General features: G+C 38.6%; 1 protein-coding gene and 1 pseudogene across 14 annotated transcripts in view; one reads left to right on the forward strand and one right to left on the reverse strand.

Moving 5' to 3' along the window:
- Positions 1-15,801, reverse strand: part of SFI1 (SFI1 centrin binding protein) — a 106,290-nt gene that overhangs the window by 83,519 nt on the left and 6,970 nt on the right. For all 14 annotated transcript variants that reach the window (XM_042961430.1, XM_042961434.1, XM_042961429.1 and 11 more), the window contains exon 2: positions 13,380-13,503. In XM_042961430.1, the coding sequence (XP_042817364.1) occupies positions 13,380-13,477 (98 nt within the window). In that variant the 5' untranslated portion in view covers positions 13,478-13,503. The remainder of the gene's footprint in view (positions 1-13,379; positions 13,504-15,801) is intronic.
- Positions 4,104-4,453, forward strand: LOC107179663 (annotated as a pseudogene).

Raw genomic sequence — 15,801 nt, forward strand, 5'->3', positions numbered from 1 at the left:
GAATGGGGCAAAGGCTGCTAGAAATCAAATGCATGCTTCCAAGAGTCCTCTGCCAGGGCAGTCACATAGGATACCCTTAATTCCCCCAGCATCGAACTGTGTGAACGTGTGTGAAGTATTGTCTATCAGGGAAGCTTTGTAGAGACTCAATGCCCGAAGTTTTTACTGGGTGCTGGTCCTACAGGCACCCTCTACCAATCACATACCAAAATTCTAGACTCCTAGAAGGAGAGCAGGTATTCAGCATATACCACATTGTTTGCACAAACAGTTCAGGCACAGTTAACTATCCTTATCAGTTGGGGATTGGTGAGAATCCTCTTCAAATCTAAGTTTCTAGACATGTCAGGGGTCAACCTTGTAAGCAGGACATTCTTTTCTTTTTTCTTTTTTTTTAAATGTTTATATTGTTTGGAGAGAGAAAGAGCACAGAGAGAGGGAGACAGTGGATCTGAAGTGGGCTCCACACTGACAGCAGGGAGCCTGATGTGAGACTTGAACTCCTGTACCACAAGATCATAACCTGAAAAGAAGTCAGACCCTCAACTGACTGAGTCACCCAGGCTCCCCTCTTTTATTTTACGTTTTTTTTAAATATAGGACTTGAACTCACAACCCTGAGATCATGACCCGAGCTGAGATCAAGAGTCAGACGCTTAACTGACTGAGCCACCCAGGTACCCCTGCAAGCAGGACTTTCTAAGAATAGCAGTCTCCAGCCTGCAATGTTAATTCTTTTTTGCATAGATAGAAAACAAAAATAGAGAAGATCAAAAAGAAAAGTTAGTTCTTTAAAAACACTAATAAAATTGACAAATAGTCAATTAAACTGGTCAAGAAGAGAGAGAAAAAGCCAAATAAATCAATATTAGGGGGAAAAAGGAAACATCATTACAGATCCTAAGAATATACTTATAAACAACTTGATACAAATAATATGAAGATGCAGGTAAAATGGATAGACAGCTACAAAAAAAAAAGTTATCAAAACCACACAAGAAGTATAAAATATGAACAGTCCAATAACCATTAGCAACAATAAACAGTAATAAAAACCTTCCCACAAAGAAAACTCTAGGCCTAGATGATTTGTTGTCAAAATTTAAGGAAAAATTCACGCCAATCTCACATAAACTACTCTGAGAACTCTTTTTTAAAAAAGGAACACTACCCACCCAAAATCTATATAAAATTAGGTGGTTTTAGGAGACTAGCCATAACCTTAACACAAAACCTAACAAGGACATTTGAAGAAAGAAAAATTTATATCAATCTCATTAATGAATATATACATAAAAATCTAAACAAAATAGCAGCCAACTTAAGTCAGCAACATAGAAAAAGGATAATATGAGGGAGGATTAATTCCAGAAAGAGAGAAGGTTAATTAATATTAGAAAATTCAACCATGAAGGGGAGCCTGGCTGGCTCAGTGGGTGGAGAGTGCAACTCTTGCTCTCAGGGTTGTGAGGTCAAGCCCCACACTGGGTGTGGAGACTGCTTAAAAATAAAACCTTAAAAAAAAGAAAAGAAAAGAAAAATCAACCATTAAGATAATCATATAGGGGACAATCATATAGGGTGGCTCAGTTGGTTAAGCATCCATCTCTTGGTTTCAGCTCAGGTCATGATCTCATGGCTCATGGTTCATGGTTCATGAGTTTGAGTCCTGTGTCAGTCTCTTTGGTGACAGCACATAGCCTGTTTGGGATCTCCCTCTCTCTCTGCCCCTCCACTGCTTGCACACATACTCTCCCTCTCAAAATAAACATTAAATAAACATTAAATAAAGATTTAAAAAAAGAAAAGACAATCATATAGTCATTTCAATAGATGCAGAAAACAGAGTTGACTAAAAAATTTTCAATATCCATTCATGACAAAAATCTTACACTAGCCTTAATCTACTAAGGGCTATCTAAGAAAAACTTATGCAGATACCATACTTAAGGTGAAACATTGACAGCTTTCCCTTGGAGATTATGAATATGACAAGTAAGACCAATACCATTTCTGTACAACATTGTACTGGAGGTCCTGGCTGGCAGACTAAGGCACAAAAGAGAAACTATAGTCATAAAGATTCGAGAGGGGGCAATAGAGTGTCATTTTGCATATGACATGATTATGCATGTAGAAAACCCCAAAAAACCTACAGGTATATTACTAAAATTTATAAGAATCTATCAAGACTATTTGATACAAAGTCAATATCAAAAATGTATATATAGTCGATTCTTGTTACTTGCAGTATTCTATCAAGTCACCTCAAACGCTCCGTGACATGGGTCAGAAGAATCAATATTGTTAAAATATCTTTACTACCCAAAGCCATCTACAGATTCAATGCAATCCTTATGAAAATTCCAGTGGCATTTTTCACAGAAATAGAACAAATAATCCTAAAATGTGTATGGAACCAAGAAAGACCTTGTAGTCAAAGCAATCCTGAGAAAAAAGAACAAAGCTGGAGACCCCCTGGTCCCTGATTTCAAACTATATTACAAACCTATAGTTATCAAAAACAGTATGGCATTGGCATAAAAACAGACATACAGAACAATGAAACAGAATAGAGAGCCCAGAAATAAACTCATGCATATATAGTCAATTAATTTATGACAAAGGAACCAAGAATATATACAGTGGAGGGAAGTTTCTTTAATAAATGATGTTGGGAAAACTGGACAGCTACATGCAAAAGAATAAAGCTGGACCACTATCTTACACCATACACAAAAATTTACTCAAAATGAATTAAAGACGTGAACATAAGACATGGAACTATAAAACTCCTAGAAGAAAACATAAATGGTAAGCTCCTTGACACTGGTCTCAGTACTGATTTTTTTGGATTTGACACCAAAAGCAAAAGCAACAAAAGCACAAATCAACACATGGGACTAAATCAAACTAAAAACCTTCTGCACAGCAACTGAAATAATCAAAATGCAAAAACAATCTACTGAATGAAAAAAAATATTTGCAAATCATATGTCTGATAAGGGGTTAATACCCAAAGTATATGAAGAACTCCTACAACTCAACAGCAAAAAATAAAAATAAAAAAACAAAACAATCCAATTTACAAATGGGCAGATGTGGGGAAACAGGTTCAAGAATTCCTTATACTTACATAAATGAGTTAAAAAAGCTTAAGGCTGAAAGTCGCCACCACAGGGGGAAAGTGCCCAAGGTTAGTTAGCAAGATATTATAATGGGATCACAAGTAACTCGTTATAGTAAACTACTTTCCATCTGGCACCAATATACTATTGTGCTCTGATCACAAATGCCACTTGCCACCCAGGCCCTTGCTTTTTACACACACAAGTTAATGATTACTACCTGACTATTTTCTTCACGTCACCACATGTGTAAGATCATGAGAGCTCAATAAATACAGAGACAAAATCCCATTCGGGGCTCTTGTCTCCTCCCAGACACTAGCCTTTCTCTTATTCAATTCTGCATCCACTCTCTTGCTGGACAAGAGAGAACTCCAGACTCATAGTTTGCAACAGACAGAGAATCTCAATAGACATGTGTCCAAAGAAGACATACAATGGTGGACAGGTACATGAAAAGATGCTCAACATACCTAATCATCAGGGTAATGCACATCAAAACCACAATGAGTGGTGGCTGGGTGGCTCAGTATGTTAAGTGATTGACTCTTAGTTTCATCTCAGCTCATGATCTCATAGTTGTGAAACTGAGACCCACATTGGGCTCTGCGCTGAGTGCAGAGCCTGCTCTCAGTGCAGAGCCTTCTTAGGACTCTCCCTCTCTTTTGCCCTTCCCTTGTACTCGTGTACACTTTCTCTCTCTCTCTCTAAATAAATAAACTTTTTAAAAACCCACAATGAGATACCACCTCACACTTGTGAGAACAGCTGTATCAAAAATATAAGAAATAATAACCGTTGGTGAGGATGTGGAGAAAACAACACCCTTGTACACTATTGGTGGAAATGCAAACTCCAGGAGCCACTGTGGAATACAATATGGAAGTTCCTCAAAAAATTTAAGATAGACTGCTCCTGACTCATCGCTGTTTGTCTTATTGAGGAACAAGTCGTTCAGGAAGCCAGGATGCAGCCATGGCTTCTAAAGACACCAGGAAGACACCCATGGAACAAGAGGTGGCAATTCTCCAAATCAGAATTACTATAACCAGCCACAATGTAAAATCTTTGGAGAAGGTATGTGCTGACTTGATCAGAGGCACAAAAGAAAAGTGAAAGGACCAGTTTGGATGCCTACCAAGACTCTCAGAATCATTACAAGAGAAACTCCTTGTGGTGACGGTTCTAAGACTTGAGATTGTTTTCATATGAGGATCCATAAGCGACTCACTGATTTGCACAATCCTTCTGAGATTTTTAAACAGATTACTTCCATCAGTATTGAGCCAGGAATTGAGGTTGACGTCACCATTACAGATGCTTAAATCAACCTTTTTAATAAATTGATTATAAGGTAAAAGAAAAATTAAAAATAGACCTACCATATGATCTAGCAATTCCACTTCTGAGGATTTATCTGAAGTAACTCTAAAAGATATACACACGGGGCGCCTGGGTGGCTCAGTTGGTTAAGCGCCTGACTTTGGCTCAGGTCATGATCTCGCGGTCCGTGAGTTCGAGCCCCACATCAGGCTCTGTGCCGACCGCTCAGACCTGGAGCCTGTTTCAGATCCTGTGTCTCCCTCTCTCTCTGACCCTCCCCCGTTCATGCTCTGTCTCTCTCTGTCTCAAAAATAAATAAACGTTAAAAAAAAAAATTAAAAGATATACACAACCCCATGTTCACTATAGCATATACATATGTATATATATATATATAGCATATATTATAAAGGAATAAGACGGAAATAACTTGTGTCCACTGGCAGGTAAATGACCAAAGAAATTGTGGTAATAATATATACAATAGAATATTCTTCAGTCATAAAAAAGAATGGAATCCTGCCGTTTGCAATATCAGTGGCCTTGAGGGCATTGTGCTAAGTGAAACAAGTCACACAGAGAAAGACAAATGCCATATGATTTTGCTTATATGTGGAATCTTAAAACAAAACAAAAAACAAAATAACAAGCTCACAGATACACAGAACAGATTGGTGGTTGCCAGAGGTGGCGTGGGTGGTCAAAACAGGTGCCGGGAGTCAAAAGCTACAAACTGCTAGTTATAAAATAAATAAGTCATGGGGATATAATGTACAGCATGGTGACTATGGTTAATAACACTAGATTGCATATTTGAAAGTTGCTAAGAGAGTAAATCTTAAAAGTTCTCATCACAAAAAAATTCTGTAATTACGTATGATGAAAGATGTTAACTAGACACTGTAGTGAGCATTTTGCAATATATACAAACACAGAAATCATTATACCTGAAACTAACATAATGTTGTACATCAATTATACCTCAATAAAAACAAAGGAAAAGAAAGGGCAAAGCATTCCTTGTACCATCTCAGTAGAGAATGTGCCTGTTGAGCAAGTCAAATTTTATAAGGCTCTACACATGTCTCAGAATAACTCTGAGAGTGCTGAGAAAACACCAAGAGATTAAGGGGAAAAGAAATTTTGGAGATTATGTGAATTCAGAAATTCAGAATCTGTGTATTTCTATAAACTAACAAAAATAAAACTATTTAGAACTATAAATTTTGGAGATTATGTGAATTCAGAAATTCAGAATCTGTGTATTTCTATAAACTAACAAAAATAAAACTATTATATACTGTTTTCAAACCATAAACACCAAGCACAGGAGTAAATCTAACGAAAGTTGTAAACATTTGGGGCACCTGGCTGGTTCAGTCGGTAGAGCACATGACTCTTGATCTTGGGGTTATGATTTTAAGCCCCATGTTGGGTGTAGTGATTACTGGAGGTGGAGGGGGGGATAAGGTTGTAAACATTCTTACAGGGAAAATTTTAGGACTCACCAAAATACAATTATTTTTCCCAATCTGATCTATATCTTCAAAGTAATCCCAATTAAAACCCCAACAGTTTTTGTTTTGTGTGAAGGGGAAAAGACTTGAAAGTTGATTCTGAAGCTTATATATAATTGCAAAGATCAAGAATAGCTTACAGACAGTCTTTTAAAAATACTAGGTTAGGAGGGCACCTGGGTGACTCAGTCGGTTAAACATCTGACTTCGGCTCAGGTCATGACCTCATGGTTTGTGAGTTCAAGCCCCACATGGGGCTCTCTGCTGTCAGCGCAGAGTCCACTTCAGATCCTCTGTCTCCCTCTCTCTCTCTTCCCCTCCCCCACTCATGCATGCACCCTCTCTCAAAAATAAACAAACATACCACAAACCAGCAGAAGACAGGATATAATAAAGATAAGAGCAAAAATCAATGCTATCGAAACCAAAAAAATAAAAACAAACAAACAAACAAAAAAAAAACAATAGAACAGATCAATGAAACCAGATACTGGTCCTTTAAGAGAATTAACAAAATTGATAAACCACTAGCCAGTCTGATCAAAAAGAAAAAGGAAAGGACCCAAATAAATAAAATCAAGAATGAAAGAGGAGAGATCACAACGAACACAGCAGAAATAAAAACAATAATAAGAGAATATTATAAGCAATTATATGCCAATAAAATGGGCAATCTGGAAGAAATGGACAACTTCCTAGAAACATACACAACACCAAAACTAAAACAGGGAGAAATAGAAAATTTGAACAGACCCATAATCTGTAAGGAAATCGAATTAGTAATCAAAAATCTCCCAAAAAACAAGAGACCAGGGCCAGATGACTTTCCAGGGGAATTCTACCAAACATTTAAGGAAGAATTAACACCTATTCTCTTGAAGCTGTTCCAAAAAATAGAAATGGAAGGAAAAAACTTCCAAACTCATTCTATGAAGCCAGCATTACCTTGATTCCAAAACCAGACAGAGACCCCACTAAAAAGGGGAACTATAGACCAATTTCCCTGACGAACATGGAGGCAAAAACCCTCAACAAGATATTAGCCAACTGGCTCCAACATCACATTAAAAAAATTATTCACCACAACCAAATGGGATTTATACCTGGGATGCAGGGTTGGTTCAATATCCACAAAACAATGTGATTCATCATATCAATAAAAGAAAGGACAAGAGCCATATGATCCTCTAAACAGATGCAGAGAAAGCATTTGACAAAATACGGCATCCTTTCTTGATAAAAACCCTCAAGAAAGTAGGGATAAAAGGATCATACCTCGAGATCATAAAAGCCATATATGAATGACCCAATGCTAATATCATTCTCAATGGAGAAAAACTGAGAGCTTTCCCCCTAAGGTCAGGAACAAGACAGGGATGTCCACTCTCGCCACTGTTATTCAACATAGCATTGGAAGTCTTAGCCTGTGCAATCGGACAACACAAAGAAATAAAAGGCATCCAAATTGGCTAGGAGGAGGTCAAACTTTCACTCTTCGCAGATGACATAATACTCTGTACGGAAAACCCTAAAAATTCCACCAAAAGACTGCCAGAACTGATTCATGAATTCAGCAAAGTGACAGGATATAAAATCAATGCACAGAAATCGGTTGCATTCCTATATACCAACGATGAAGCAACAGAAAGAGAAATCAAGGAATCGATCCCATTTACAATTGTACCAAAAACTATAAAATACTTAGGAATAAATCTAACCAAAGAGGTGAAAAATCTATATGCTGAAAACTATAGAAAGCTTATGAAAGAAATTGAAGAAGACACAAAAAAATGGAAAAAGATTCCATCCTCATGGATTGGAAGAACAAATATTGTTAAAATGTCAATACTACCCAAAGCAATCTACATATTCAATGCAATCCCTATCAAAATAACACCAGCATTCTTCACAGAGCTATAACAAATAATCCTAAAATTTGTATGGAACCAGAAAAGACCCCAAATAGCCAAAGCAATCTTGAAAAAGAAAACCAAAGCAGGAGGTAACCACAATCCCAGACTTCAAACTATACTACAAAGCTGTAATCATCAAGACACTATGGTACTGGCACAAGAACAGACACTCAGATCAATGGAACAGAAGAGAGAACCCAGAAATGGACCCACAGACGTGTAGCCAACTAATCTTTGACAAAGCATGAAAAAATATCCAATGGAATAAAGACAGTCTCTTCAGCAAGTGGTGCTGGGAAAACTGGACAGCGACATGCAGAAGAATGAACCTGGACCACTTTCTTACACCATCACAAAAATAAACTCAAAATGGATGAAAGACCTAAATGTAAGACAGGAAGCCATCAAAATCCTTGAGGGGAAAGTAGGCAAAAACCTCTTTGATCTTCACCGCAGCAACTTCTTACTCAACATGTCTCCAGAGGCAAGGGAAACAAAAGCAAAAATGAACTACTGGGACCTCATCAAAATAAAAAGCTTCTGCCTAGCGAAGGAAACAATCGGCAAAAATAAAAGGCAACCGTCAGAAAGGGAGAAGATATTTGCAAATGACATATCAGATAAAGGGTTAATATCCAGTCTATAAAGAACTTATCAAACTCAACATCCAAAAAATAAATAATCCAGTGAAGAAATGGGCAAAAGGCATGAACAGACATTTCTCCATAGAAGACATCCAGATGGCCAACTGACACATGAAAAAATGCTCAACTTCACTCATCATCAGGAAAATACAAATCAAAACCACAATGAGATACGACCTTACACCTGTCAGAATGGCTAACATTAACAACTCAGGCAACAACAGATGTTGGTGAAGATGCGGAGAAAGAGGATCTCTTTTGCATTGTTGGTGGCAATGCAAGCTGGTACAGCCACTGTGGAAAACAGTATGGAGGTTCCTCAAAAAACTAAAAATAGAACTACCTTACGACCCAGCAATTGCACTACTAGGTATTTATCCAAGGGATACAGGGGTGCTGTTTCGAAGGGACACATGCACCCCCATGTTTATAGCAGCACTACAGACAATAGCCAAAGTATGGAAAGAGCCCAAATGTCCACTGATGGATGAATGGATAAAGAAGATGTGGTATATATATACAATGGAGTATTACTCAGCAATCAAAAAGAATGAAATCTTGCCATCTGCAACTACGTGGATGGAACTGGAGGGTATTATACTAAGGGAAATTAGAGAAAGACAAAAATCATATGACTTCACTCATATGAGAACTTTGAGAGACACAACAAATGAACATAAGGGGAGGGAAACAAAAATAATATAAAAACAGGGAGGGGGACAAAACATAAGAGACTCATAAATATGGAGAACAAACAGAGGGTTACAGGAGGAGGTGTGGGAGGGCGGATGGGCTAAATGGGTAAGGGGCACTAAGGAATCTACTCCTGAAATCATTGTTGCACTATATGCTAACTAATTTGGATGTAAATTAAAAATAAATAAAGTTAAAACTTAAAAATAAACAAACAAACAAACATTAAAAAAACCTGAAAAATAAAAAAAGGCTCAGGGTGCTTGGTAGCTGTTGGTTAAGCATCCAACTCAGGTCATGATTTCATGGTTTGTAAATCCGAGCCCCATGTCAGGCTCTGTGCTGACAGTGTGGAGCCTGCTTTGGATTCTCTCTCTCCTTCTCTCTCTACCCCTCCCCTGCTTGCTCTCTCTCAAAAATAAATAAATAAACTTAAAAAAAAAAAAAAAAAAGGCTCTGGTCCTGGTCTCATGGTCTCACAATCAATGAGACTGACCCCCACATCAGGCTCCACACCCAGTGTGGAGAGCTTAGGATTCTCTCTCTTCCTCTGCCCCTCCTTTGCTCAGGCATGCTCTCTCTCAGGAAAAAAAAAAAAAAAAATTAAAAAAATTACTAGGTGAGACCTTACTTAAATTTAAATCTCAGGCTTTACTGTCAAGCTATATAATCAGGACACAGTGATTTTGTAGCAGGGACAAATCAACCACAGGCACAAAGTAGAAGCCCAGAAACAGACCTTAGCTTAAATGGACCCTTGATGAATGATAAAGTTGAGGATACACAGAAGTCCTTCCAGTAAACTGTGCTGGCACAACTGGATATCCACATGGAAAAAAAAAAAAAAAAAAAAAAAAAAACTCACATGACACACAAAAATCACTTTCAAATGGTCTAGAGAAAGAAGTATGAATGGCAAAATAATAAAGCAGTGAAGGCAATACAGAGTATCTTCATGACCTCAGGAAATGAAAAGATCCCTTAAAACATGACAGAAAAGATATATAAAAAAGACTGATCATTTTTACTAAGTTAAAGTTTAAAACACTGTAATTCATCAAAAGATACCAGAGTGAAAAAAGTGAGCCACAAAGAGGGAGAAGATACAGATGCCTCAAAATAGGTCCTAAACAGCAACAGAAATTAGGAAATATAAATATAAAGCACAGTGAGCTATGGCTACACCCCCACCACAAAGCACAGTGTTGGTGAGATGTGGGGTAACAAATCCAAACATGGTCAGTGAGAGCACAAACGAGTACAACCAATTTACAAAGCCATTACCTCGCAAAATGGAAGATTCTCTTATCTTTTGACCAGCAACCTGTTCCCAATTATATACCTAAAATAATGGTTATCAGAGTGTGACCCCTGGACCAACAGCATCAACCGAGAACTTACTTGAAATACAAATTGAGCATGACTCCAGACCTACTGAATCAGAAACTGATGGTAGAATCTGGCAATCCTGTTTACCAAGCCCACCATGGCATTCTGATGCAGGCTCAAACTTGAGAACCACTGTGTGCTAAACTATGCATATGAGAGTGTTCATCACGTTCAAAAACTGGAAACAGCCCAAATGCCCATCAACAGAATGGATAAATTGTGGAATATTCTTATAATGTGGTATTATAGAACAAGAAAAATGAGCAAGCTACAACTATAGACAATAACATGAAGGAATCTTGAAACCTTGAGAGAGGTACCTGGGTGGGTGGCTCAGTCGATTAAGGGTGTGACTCAGTTTCAGCTCAGGTCATGGTTTCATGGTTTGTGAGTTCAAGCCCAACACTGGGCTCCGCACTGTCAGGGCAGAGCCTGCTTGGGATTCTCTCTCTGCCCCTCCCCTGCTCATGTTTACTCTCTCTCTCTCAAAATAAATAAATCAACATTATAAAAATATCCTGAGAGAAAAAATTCGAGACACAAAAGAATACATACAATTTCATTTATATAAAGGCAGAGGCCAAACTAAACTATATTGTTTGGTAATGCAACTTAACTGGTAAAAATGTAAACAAATTTGAGAAAATGATTACTATTAAGGTAGGACAGCAGTTTACTCTAGGAAAGAAGGAGTGGGTGTGATTAGGAAAGGATATGTAAAAAAAAAAAAATCACTACTTATGTTCTTTTTAAAAAAAAAAGGAAAGGATACGTAAAAGTGACTTCTGAGGTATTGACAATATGCTATTTCTTTACCTGGGGTAGGGGATGGTGATTACATGTTTATTTCAAAATTATATAATTAACAGTACATTTTATGCACCTTTCTGCACCTGTGTTATATCTAACAGTTTAATTTTTTTTTTAAGCAAACATATTCCCTTCTCAAGGTCCCACATCTAAAGCAGTACAGTAATTAGCGAAACTAAACAAGAGTTAGAGGTCACAGAACTTCATTTTAAGCCATGGTTAACTTGCTTCAGAGGATGAAATAAGGCAGGCCTGCAGAGTACTCTACAGATTATACAGTAAACACAGTCAGGGTGCTGGATCCCTTTTCTGTGGGATCAGGAAGGGCAGACCTCAGCAGCTATGCTGGAACTCTTGTGACTCTCCTCCAAGTCCCAGTGGATTAGGACAGAAGAAGAAACCTGAGTCACACCGGACCAACCAGATTCATTCTCCCAGGACTGAATTTTGAGCTGAGATACAGACTGAACAGGCTTTGGAGGCTGAAGTACCAATAAGGACCACTCAGAGGAAGGGTCCAAACCACTGCTGAATAGGTTCCTCCCATTGTACCCTGGCTTCGACCTTGCCCCCAAGGCCTAATAGATTCTATAAAAAATTTCTACAGGTTAGTTAGCATCATAGGCTACAAGCAGTAAAAACCCAGTTCAAATTAGCTTAAGGAAAAAAGAGTATAACCGTAACAACCCTTCAACAAAATTGACAAGCTAGGGAAAAAAAGAGAGAGAGAGAAGATATAGATCACTAAAAGTAGGAATAAAAGAGAGGGCATTACCACTGACTTCTCATAAATTAAAAGAATTATAAAGGAGGAGACCCTGGGCGGCTCAGCTTGGTTAGTAAACCACAGTCTTTCTCGTAAATTCCTTCCTTTCGTCAAGGTTAGCCAGAGCTGATTCTGCTATTTGGAATCAAAAGAACCTTAGTATAGGCTATAAGCAACCACGGTAAGAAGTAGGAAAAAGATACAACAGCCAGTGAGCCTTGATGTTAGAACTTCTAACCTCAGGATTCCCCAAACACCAAAAAAGGAATGTTAAGAGAAATCAGAACTCCTGGGGAAAGGGAGGGCCCAGAGCACCATCCAGCATCCGGACCACAGCTGCTCTGTCTTGCACCACAAACAGCAATTCTCAGCCCTTCTTCCCTGGCACCCACACCAGTGTCCCCAAAACATATGAGATGTTCAAGATGAAGCATAAGGTGGCTGTACTCAGGGTGCCCCAGAGCTCAGGTCCTGTGGCAACTACTGTGATTCATATCAAGACATAGGTGCCTGTCCACATTGTCTGGTCCCGGTTCAACACAATCTTCATGAACTTGTGCTGCCTGGCCTTCATGGCATTCACCTACTTCATGAAGTCTAAGTACCGAAAGATGGCGGGTGATGCTGGGGCCCAGGTCTACACCTCCACCACCAAGTGCCTGAACATCTGGGTCCTGGGCTTGGGCCTCCTTCTGACCATTACAATACATTATTACTTTCGCCACTGGCTCACTGACAATTTTCAAAGCAATTTCAGAGATCATAAAACATTACAGAAGCTATTAGCAGCTGCCAATAGCCTGAGGCTCTCACTCCTTCTACAGCATTTTATATACATGTCAGTTTACAATTGAATTCAATAAAGCACTTGTGTGTGTGGAGGGGGAGGATAACTTCCACAGGAAAATCGTCATTCTTGCTCAAAATAAAAATTTTAATGACGGATATTTTCACACACTCAATATGGTTTTGAACTGTAACATAAAGTATGAAATGTGCATTATACTCTACATTCTAGATGAGAAACCTAAAACAACAAAAAAATCCTTACCTGAAGTTCCTTTCTCACCATTCATGATTTAGGAAAAAAAACTACTTATTTATTATTTATTATTTTTATAGACAAAATGTTTACATGTTTTTATACGGGCCATAATTTCAGTTTTTTTGTTTTTTTGTCAAGTCCTATTACTCACCTAGAGTCCACCTTCCTCTGCATTCTCTGCTTAATTCCTTTTGGATGGAAATTTGACCAGCGGCTTGATATATGCTTCTTAGTGAGCAGATTCTTCATGAATCAAAAAAGTCTTTGATCTTCCCCTTTTAAGAAAAAGAAGGAAAAGGAGAGTAAATTACCTGAAGCCTATTAGCAGCCACATTTCTGAACAGGTACATGCCAGCTTCTAATCTCCTGCCCTCCCTTAACTCAACAACAGATGAACATAGCAAGTCTGAATTTTTTTTACTTGCATTTTTGAAAAGTTATAAGAAAGGAAACTGGGAGGAGAGAAAATGACACCAAAAGGCTATAACTGGCAGCACCCCTGGATGGCTCAGCCAGTTAAGCATCCAACTCTTGATTTTGGCTCAGGTCATAATCTCATGGCTCCTGAGATCAAGCCCAGGGTCAAGCTTCATGCTGTCAGTGCAGAGCCTGCTTGGGATTCTCTCACCCTCCCTCTCTGCCCCTCCCCAATTCATGCTTGCTCTCTCTAAATAAACAAACATTAAAAAAAAAAAAAAAAAGGCTATAACTGGCTCATTCTTCCTGTCCAGGTGATGTTACAAGACCTCCAACTTCCCTTCATAAGAACACCAGCAGAAGACAAGATTTCTTATTTTTTGCCTAGACTAATTATTTTGGTTGTTACATGTAAGAATCTCCAAGCCGGAAGGGCGCCTAGGTGGCTCAGTCTGCTAAGTGTCCGACTTCGGCTCAGGTCATGATCTCATGGTTCATGAGTTTGAGCCCTATGTCAGGCTCTGTAATGACAGCTTAGAGCCTGGAGCCTGCTTCAGATTCTGTGTCTCCCTCTCTCGCTGCCCCTCCCCTATTCACACTCTGTTTCTCTCTCTCAAAAATAAATAAACATTAAAAAAATTTTTTTAAGAATCTCCAGGCTGGGAATGCAAGCTGGTGCAGCCACTGTGGAAAACAGTATGGAGGTTCCTCAAAAAACTAAAAATAGAACTACCTTATGACCCAGCAATTGCACTATCAGGTATTTATCCAAGGGATACAGGGGTGCTGTTTTGAAGGGACACATGCACCCCCATATTTATAGCAGCACTATCAACAATAGCCAAAGTATGGAAAGAGCCCAAATGTCCATCGATGGATGAATGGATAAAGAAAATGTGGTATATATATACAATGGAGTATCACTCAGCAATCAAAAAGAATGAAATCTTGCCATTTGCAACTAGGTGGATGGAACTGGAGGGTATTATGCTAAGTGAAATTAGTCAGTCAGAGAAAGACAAAAATCATATGACTTCACTCATATGAGGACTTTAAGAGACACAACAGATGAACATAAGGGAAGGGAAACAAAAATAATATAAAAACAGGGAGGGGGACAAAACAGAAGAAACTCATAAATATGGAAAACAAACTGAGGGTTATGGGGGGGGGTTGTGGGATGGCGGATGGGCTAAATGGGTGAGGGGCACTAAGGAATCTACTCCTGAAATCATTGTTGCACTATATGCTAACTAATTTGGATGTAAATTTTAAAAAATAATAAAAAATAAAACAAGTTAAAATAAAAAATAAATTTAAATAAATTAAAAAAAAAAAAAGAATCTCCAGGCAGTTTTTGGTCAATAGTAAATTACTATATACAGTCCCCATTTTCAGTGGGTGATAATTTCTACTAGTTATATTCATTACAAACTAAATAACATGTTTTTATTTATTTCTTTTTTTCTTTAATGTTTATTTATAGGAGAGAGAGAGAGAGCAGAGGAGGGGCAGAGGGAAAAAGACGGAGGCAGAATGTGAAGCAGGCTCCAGGCTCTGAGCTGTCAGCACAGAGCCCGACATGGGGCTTGAACTCACAAACCATGAGATCATGACCTGAGTCTAAGTCAGCCGCTCAACCGACTGAGCCACCCAGGCACCCCTTATTCATTTCTTGATGCAAAGAATAGCCATGTTGTGGGTTGGATTGTGTCCTCCCCAAAGATATGCTAGAGTCCCAATCCCTAGTACCTATGAATGTGACCTGATTTGGAAATAGAATCTTTGCAGATGTAATTCAGATGAGATCACACTGGAATAAGGTGGGCCCTTAATCCAATATGATTGGCATCCTTATAAACAAAGATGAGAAACAGGGACAGATACACACAAAAGGAGAATGCCATGTGAATACAGACACACAGGGAGAACAGCATGTGATGATGAAAGCAGAGACTGGAATGATGTGTCCATAAGCCAAGGAACACCAAGGGCTGCTGGCAAGGAACACCAAGGGCTAAGAAAAGCACATGGAACAGACCCTCTTCCAGAGCCTTCAGAAAGAGGATGGCCCTGTTGACATCTTGATTTCAGATTTCTGGCTTCCAGAACTATGAGACAATACATTTCTATTGTTTTTAAGCCACCCAGTGTAT

Source organism: Panthera tigris, chromosome D3 (genome assembly GCF_018350195.1).
Source record: "Panthera tigris isolate Pti1 chromosome D3, P.tigris_Pti1_mat1.1, whole genome shotgun sequence".
Lineage (NCBI taxonomy): Eukaryota > Metazoa > Chordata > Mammalia > Carnivora > Felidae > Panthera > Panthera tigris.